The 8,479-nt window shown below is 36.9% G+C and overlaps 1 protein-coding gene across 1 annotated transcript; it reads left to right on the forward strand.

Moving 5' to 3' along the window:
* The first annotated feature begins 3,723 nt into the window (after positions 1-3,723).
* tmem125b (transmembrane protein 125b) lies at positions 3,724-6,102 on the forward strand. Its single transcript, XM_016526684.1, has 3 exons — positions 3,724-3,797; positions 3,952-4,054; positions 5,387-6,102. Exon 3 carries the CDS (start codon positions 5,439-5,441, stop codon positions 6,090-6,092), a length of 654 nt encoding a protein of 217 aa, XP_016382170.1. The 5' UTR covers positions 3,724-3,797; positions 3,952-4,054; positions 5,387-5,438; the 3' UTR covers positions 6,093-6,102.
* Positions 6,103-8,479: the final 2,377 nt, after the last annotated feature.

The following is an 8,479-nucleotide window of genomic DNA, read 5'->3' on the forward strand; positions in this document are numbered from 1 at the left end:
CCATGGTACACGTACAGTATCTCCTAAATTTTATATAATTAGTTTGCACAGAAATCTGTGATTTCCTAAATGATTATACATCATTAAAAAGTACCTTGATTTTTATCAATCCTAATGCATGTTTGTCAGTTGCCAGTTACCAGGCATGAGTGAATATTGCTGTCCAATTAAAATGAGAAGACAATGGCCTATCACATTATATTATTATTATTTTTTTTTTTACTTTTTGTTGAACTGTAAAAGTCACTAAAAGTAATTTTCAAACAAAATTGACTTTTTGGAGTTTATTGGTCTTTTATTTTTCTGTGATGAACGATGCTTTGCTGCCCTGTTTTGGCCTGGATCATTTTATACGATAAGATTGAAAATGAATAAGCTGACGTGATAAAATTACAAACCTTTGAAAGTTTTGATTTTTGTTTAATATTTCCATGCTGAATACTGAATCCATATTGTTCACATTGTTCTGTACTACATGCGTGTAATGGCGTCATAATGGACAGATTGAGCTGCAGTTACAGTGGATGTTCATTTAATTGTTCCTGAACTTTCTACTACTGTTATAACGTCATAACAGTGCTGTAGTCTACTTCTCTTGTGCGACTGGGACGAACAATGTTTCCGTCTTCCAATGAAGGTAAATCTTTACAGAAATACATAAAATCAATTTATGTTGAAATGAATATCACAAAAGCATATTACTGAAACTTATCTGTTCCTTGTTGTGCAGGACACTTTCCGTATACATGCTGCTGTTTGAGAAAGGTCACTGAACACAAGTTAATGAACATGGTAAGTTCAGTAACCTACATTTTTATTCCATAATCTGAATGTAAATGTTATTGAAATAAAATGCCTGAGAAAATTGTATTAGCACATGTTAAAGTGCAGCTTGAATCTTTTGTCTGAAAAATCTGTATCACTGATACTGGTCTACTGTTTATGTCTGTGAATGAATGACTCTCTCGGCCTACATGACACTATTTGAGCTGCTGGACCACACTGATGAATGTGTGAAGAAGAGTCATGTGACAGGAAACAAATAAAAGGTAGTTACAGTTTGCTTGTACTACATTCTACTACTTTTATGACAGAAGTGTTATGTGCAACTAACTGGGACGTATAAGGTATCTGCCAGTCTTTGTAGGAAAATATCTATAGAATGCACAAATATGTAAAAAACGATTACATTATATGATTAACTAACATTAATAAATGCTATATAATTATTGTTCATGTTAATGTTAATAACTGAAACCTTATTGTAAAGTTTTACCAAAGTTTTATATATTGTTCTGTGTGTGTTTGTTTCACACTCTTGATGTTTTGGATTAACCCTTTCATTAACCCTAAAAGGACATGGTGGTGGAAAAAAATTCGGGGTGGGGGGAAAAATATTTTTCAAATTTTTTCCGTTCTCTCGCAAAACTTTTGCGTTCTCTCGCAAAGATATTTGCATTCCCTCACAAAACTTTTGCGTTCTCCCGCAAAACTTTTGCATCCCCTCGCAAAGATATTTGCGTTCTCTCGCAAAACTAGTTGAGTTCAGACAAACACTTCCTGTTTACTTTACAGCTTGTAGTGGTTCATACAGCTCCGTGCGTTCACAATGTAGCAATTCATAGAGTTTTATTTTGAACTTGGACTCAAGTATAAAGAAATTCAGTCAACAACAACAACAACAACATTTATTTATAAAGCACATTTAAACACAATATAAATTGATCCAAAGTGCTGTACAGTGTATAAACAAATCTACTAATAAAAACAACAACTACACGCATACAAAGGCTAAAGAGTAAAAATAAGATTTAAGTCTAGACTTAAAAATGTCCAAAGAAGGAGCAGATCTCACATGATAGGGGAGACCATTCCAAAGCTTGGGGCCAACCACAGAAAAAGCCCGATCACCCTTTGATTTGTACCGACACCGTGGTACAGTTAGAAGCAAGTAACTCGAAGATCTAAGTGCCATAGCAGGACAATATGGCACAAGAAGTTCAGAGATATAACTTGGTGCACAACCAGACAATGCCTTATAAAGCATTTTAAAAACAACCCTGAATTTAACGGGAAGCCAATGAAGGGATGATAAAACATGGAAAATGTGATCCCTCTTTTTAGACCCAGTCAAAAGTCTTGACGCAGCATTTTGAACAGCTTGCAATCGTGACAATGAAGATTGAGGAAGACCAGAATAAAGAGAGTTACAATAATCCAATCGAGATGTCACAAGTGCATGAATCAAAACTTCCATATCCTCCCTTGAAAGAAGATGCTTCAACTTTGCAATAGATCTCAAATGGAAAAAAAACTTGCTCTAATAACAGCACTAATTTGTTTATCAAAAAATAGAGAAGTAATGCGTGCATTAGTTGAAAGTGGACCTAACTGAGCTTCCAAAGCAGGAGACAAGTGTGCAGGACAACCTAATATTAAAACCTCAGTTTTATCCTCATTTAACTGCAGGAAATTATTAGACATCTATGTCTTAATATCATGTACATATTTCAATAATACATCAAATGAAACAGCAGTATCAAGCCTTACTGGTAGATAAAACTGAGAATCATCCGCGTAACAATGATATGAAATACTGTATTTTTGAAAAATGTGGGCCAAGGGAAGCATATAAAGGGAAAACAGTAAAGGTCCCAAAATGGATCCCTGGGGCACTCCACACAAGACAGGTGCAGACTCCTGAATTTACAGAAAAAGTCCTGTCAGAGTTCAAGGCACGGTTTTGGGACATTCTAAAATGCTTAATGTGGCTTAATGTACTAAAACAGTGACATTGGAGGCTCAAATTCGGTATTAATAAATACTGTTAATACTAATAACAATTTTAATATGAATAACCTTATTAATAATATAACTATTAATGAAGCAGAAGAGCCATGAATGCAACGCGCTAATGCACATTAAGCTTTTTCTCCCCCATAGAAAACCATTATAGAAAACACTTAAGGTAGGCTAATGGACCAGGATGGTAATATTAAAAGACCAAATCTGGTACACAGTTTATTAATTCAATATATTACGCACAGGAAAGCAGACAAGCCCAGAATATGCACGGAACGCGCAAAGTTCACGTGTTTTCTCCCCTGTAGAAAAACATAAACTCTTAACGTGGCTTAATGGATTACCGCATGCTTGTCTGTACATAGGCTATAGTATATATTTTTAATAAAATATAAAATTCTGGCTTTTTATATCACTGTCTTCTTGCTGTCTTTTTACTGTCAACTTCTGACATGAGTTAGCATTTGTTAATCTACATCAGTTCATATATTATCCTGTATGAAGGAGGTTTATGAAGAATAGCATGCCACACATGCTGTTCTGGACAATCAGCACATATAAACACTGAGAAGAGGAGCTCTATTGTTGCAGAAGCGAAGTAAACTTATGTCATGTGAATGACACCATCCTAACAGTCACAAACAGTCCATTATGCTGCAGGCGTGACATCAGAGATTCACTTGGTGGGATGTCCCTCTGTAAGTCCCTCCAGTTGGCCTATTGTTTTTCCCACAATGCCTTGAAAGACATCCTTGCTTTTCTGTGTCAGTCATTCTGCCTGCTAGGCGTGCACATGTGTGAGAGTGAGCGTTTGTGCGTGTTCTCCGTTTGCGGACATGCTGTTTAGTGTCACAAAGAAGACAATGAGAAACCTTTTATTGTCCTTGTGGAATGTGGCAGGAGAAGACAACAGGGGAGTATGTCATCGTCCCGAGTGCTTGGCACCAGTGTCCAGTCGGCTTGCACCATGACACACCACAGCATGAGAGAGACAGGTAAACAGAAAGACAGAAAGAAAGAGAGACGTGACAGTAAACAGTCCTGCACTACTGCCAAGATAAAGGAGTTTGAGGATGGTAGGATGGTGTGTTTCTTAAAATTAAACTTACTAAAATGTATCTTTTTAAATCGGGACCATCTTTTCCACAGGAACGAATGACTGCTGTTCAGGACACATGATCACGTTTGTGGAAATTTCATGATTTAAAAGTTAGAGTCTGAATCAAGGATCAGAAACATGCACTGACGAAAGGTGAGGAAATTGTATTAGTTGCAACTACTTTCATTAGTTATAACTACTTTATGCAAATGTGATGATAACTATGAAGCTTTTATTGGATTTTCTATGATGAAATCAGTCTGATGAATCCTGCACTTAATCAAAGTAGTTACTGAATCATCTGACTCCGTTAATGAACTGCAAGTTATTAATTTCAGTGCTATATGTCTTAAAATACAGCAAATTTTGAGTACTTAAAGTTTGGAAAAGTCAGTTTTATTACTGACAGGTTGTTGACAATGTGTAGTGAAAAATACATATTTGCAATTTGAATTTTTATTTGTTCGTATTAATTATATATATTTTTTTAAATGTAAATGTTAAAATGCATATCACCCTTTTTTGCCAGTGTTTCTTTTTCAGATATTTTTACACAAAATTTTAAATTCAACTATTTTTTATTTCCAAAATGATAACTGGATGCCACTCTGTAAATTAAAAAAGTCATTTGACAACAATGTAGCATACTATTGTTTAAAATGTTAAACATGTAAATATGCATACTGATTTACTTAGGCCTACTATTTGTAAAGTGTAAGCTAATATACACATACTGTAGATTATTCAATTCCAGAGTATTCCATTTCAAACATGGTCCTTGTTTTCGTGACAACCATTCAAAAGAACAAAGTATTATGGTTTTGTTTTATTTGTGATGTTTGTTTTTTCTTTGTACTAGTTTTGTTTTGTCTGCTGTGAAGAGTTCAAATATGAACTCAAATACGAAAAGTGATCAGTCACATGGCATCTGTGGCTCAGTTGATTGGTTCAAATAAATGAGAGCCTGTAAAGCAAAGATGGCAGCATGCAATTTGTATACTTCTTGAGGAATGCATGTGCCATTTGCCTTTGACATGAATAGAATATGCAGTAGCTAACATGAAAGAACAATAAATAATACTTTAACAGCATTTTTAATGTTAATTTCTACATATACGTTTTAACATTTAAACATGCATAAATTAACATTAGTTGATGTATTACAAAAAAACAACAAGAATTAATACTTGTAAATTAACGTTATTCTAGATTAATCTTGTAAACATGTTGTTCATTGTTAGTTCATCATGCTGGCACTGTAAAAAGTGTAACCTAACCTGCAACTGTTTCCTTAAAGTGCAATTTTTACATGATTTAACCCATAAGAATTAGTTTTGTTTTTAATTTAGGTTGATATAGTGATGCTAAATATTTTTTTAATTTGAAGAGAACCAGTAAATTTAGATGGTACCATAACTAATGTTAATGCATTGAACCTTTTTATAAAGTGTTATTAATTTTAAAATGTGTTGATTTACCACGTAGTTTTGAGACAATACACACACCAGACGACTGCAGCATCTGAGAGACCCTGGAGATGGAGCTTCTCCCCCTGAGTGTGATGAGTCCCAGAGCTCCCCTTCGTCTGCAAGCAGACCCTTTGTGGCTCCAGCGCCAAGCCGTGGAGGAGCAGGTGGAGCTTTGGTGGTTCAACGAGCCGCACGTGTCTCTCTTGTGCTACTGCTTTTCAGTGGCCATGGTTCTGAGCCTGGGCTCGGCCGGCGTGGGGCTCCTCTCGACCGCCTCCTCCACCGCGGGGCCCTCGGTGCTGTGGCGCTTGGGTGTAGGTTCCACTCTCTGCCTCCTGGCACTGTTGGTCCTCATGAAGCAGCTGCTCAGCTCTGCAGTGCAAGACATGGGCTGCATACGCAGCCGCAGACGCATCGAGCAGCTGCGCAGTGGAGGAACGGTGGATCCCGTGCTGTTGCTCTTCACTGGTTTGGCACTGGTGGTGTGTGGGACTATGCTCCTCAGTCTCACTCAGCTGGACATGCTGCTCTCTGGTGTGACCCTCCTGGCCAGTGGGGGCGCTGTGGTCCTAGGTGTGATGGCGTATGGAGTGATGGTTTATGTGCAGGGCAGGAGAAACACGAGAAGGCGAAGACGACGAAGGGTGAGAGTGTATACAGTGACGGGGCAAAGGAACCGACCATGGAGGGATTCAACTTCCAGTCATTCGAATTTGTTGTGAAAGAAGAATCGAGAATTCCATCTGGCTGTGCTTCCTACATGATATTAAAGGGGTCATTGGATGCCCGTTTTCCACAAGTTGATATGATTCTTTAGGGTCTTAATGAAAAGACTATAACATACTTTGGTTAAAATTTCTCAATGGTAGTGTAAAAAAACACCTTTTTTACCCTGTCAAAATCAGCTCTGTTTTCAGCACGCCGTTCTAGTCCATGTTGCTTTAAATGCTAATGAGCTCTGCTGACCACGCCCCTCCTTCTGTTGATGAAGCTGGATCACGAATGATTCGCGCGAACGTAGACGCATTTAGGCAGATCGGGGATCGACGCATTCCCTTCAAAACGAAAGTAACTTTAATCCTCTGCGTCTTCAGCGGCTCAGATGTCGGGAGTAAATGACGACTGCTATATTCATTATTACATCCAACAACAAAACACCTCAATCGCTTAATCGGAGACGTTCTTGTCTTCCCCTGCACCGGAGTCGACACAATGGCGGACTGATGACAGCTCACTCAGGGCGGGTCTAATGGAAGACGGCCTTGTCAATCAACCATCGTGGGAGGGGCCTGTGCAGAACTACTTCATTCTGACAGGAATCTCAGAACAGCCTGAATTGTGATTTTAAAATAGCGATTTAAAGAAAACACTGGGTGGACTTTTATCATTATAGGATGGCTGTGTACACACACTTCCAACACACATTTATGTTCAAACAACTTGTAAAGTGAATTTTGCAACCAATGACCCCTTTAAGACCTATTTGCACATACTGGTGTGTAAAACACAATAAAGGAGCTTCATTGGTGTTCATTTTACACCTGTTATACCTGCAGTTTGGCTAGAGGACATCTTTATTGACAATCAAATGCCTCCAAATCAAATGCTTGCATTGCCATTTCTCATTTTACGTGTCGTCTTATGAGCACCAGGCGATGGAACTTATAGTTGGAAGTCAAAATGATCAAGTAGGAATATTCCATATGGAAATTTATCTTGAATTGAATACCTGGATTTGCCAAAATGCGCCATGTACAACAAAGTTCACTCCTTTGAATACCATATCCCAGAATGCAGTGCGTTCAACTTCACCATGCATTTCCAATCTGATGAATGAACAGAAACTTCTGGCACACTGGTATACAACTTGCACTTTTCTGTGGCAAAAAGTAAGCATAGTATGCTATTCCAAAGTCAGACTGTCTTAACTTGAAGTGAAGTTGTTGACTTGAAGTCTGTTGTTCTACACAGCTGTCTACAGATGGCGCCAAAAACTGGCAACTGTTAATTCTATACACATTCCAGAGTAGTTATTACACTATATCTTTTGAATGACCAATGCATTGAGTATGCACAATTTGCTGAATAAATCTATGATAGAGTTTATACAGCTGCATTAAATGTAAGTGGTATATGTGTAATGTAGTGAACTGTCATGAGCTCTTCATAACTGTATTAATTCACCTAAACTAAAAAAAAATGTTGTGCTAATTTTATGCAGTGAAATATATGCACATAAGCATGTTTGTTCAATTAATAAGTGTGGTATTTTTTTCATTTGCTGGAGTACTGAACACACATTGCAAGTTACTTTTTTTTAAGACAGGCTTTTAGACATTTAGAACGATATTCAAAGAAAAAGGCACACTGGCAAATAAGAAGAACAGATCGTATGGTTAACAATTATTATGGATGGATTAATTTTCATAAGTTTGAGGTGTTGAGTTGTTGTGTGAACTGTGATCATAAGGAAACAAATGTATGCGCAAAAAAAAAAACTGATTTATCTCTTGAATATCTTAAATGAATATTCAGGGTTCATATCCAAGTTAAGCTCAATCAACAGCATTTTTGGAGGATTTAAAAGAAGAAATGTTAAGTTTATACTTTTTTTTAATAAGTTGTTTTAAACCATATTTTTTACAAAATTTTTCAATTTTTGGGAAAAAAAAAAAAGAGAGAAAAGTAACTACACCACTAAATCTAACCATCAGTTAGGCATAAGCAGAAAGGTTATTGAGTTTTTTCCCCCAGTTAAATCATGTTAACTTGATCCATATTAATTTGTGGCTATACAGTTGAAGCGTTGAGTATTTTAATGTTTATGGATTGGCCCCATTCATTTCCATTGTAAGTGCCTCTGTAACCCAGATTACTTTTAAGTAAAGGAAGAAAGATGCGAAATACATTTTTGTGGTAACAAACATTATGCCCCAAATGCTGAAGATTGAACTTAACTTGTACTAAAACCAGAATATTCCTTCAAAGACTTGTTCAATCTTTGATGAACAAACGTTCAGGAGAACATCATCTAAATACAAATGTCCAAACTGTCATAGTGATTCCAGACTTTATACTCATAGTGGGGACATCCGGTGAATGGAGAAAA

Source organism: Sinocyclocheilus rhinocerous, unplaced genomic scaffold (genome assembly GCF_001515625.1).
Source record: "Sinocyclocheilus rhinocerous isolate Xijiao unplaced genomic scaffold, SAMN03320098_v1.1 scaffold2138, whole genome shotgun sequence".
In the NCBI taxonomy this organism is placed as follows: Eukaryota; Metazoa; Chordata; class Actinopteri; order Cypriniformes; family Cyprinidae; genus Sinocyclocheilus; species Sinocyclocheilus rhinocerous.

Coding starts and splice junctions, on each gene's coding strand:
- tmem125b (XM_016526684.1), top strand. CDS start 5,439: ATGGAGCTTCTCCCCCTGAGTGTGATGAGTCCCAGAGCTCCCCTTCGT.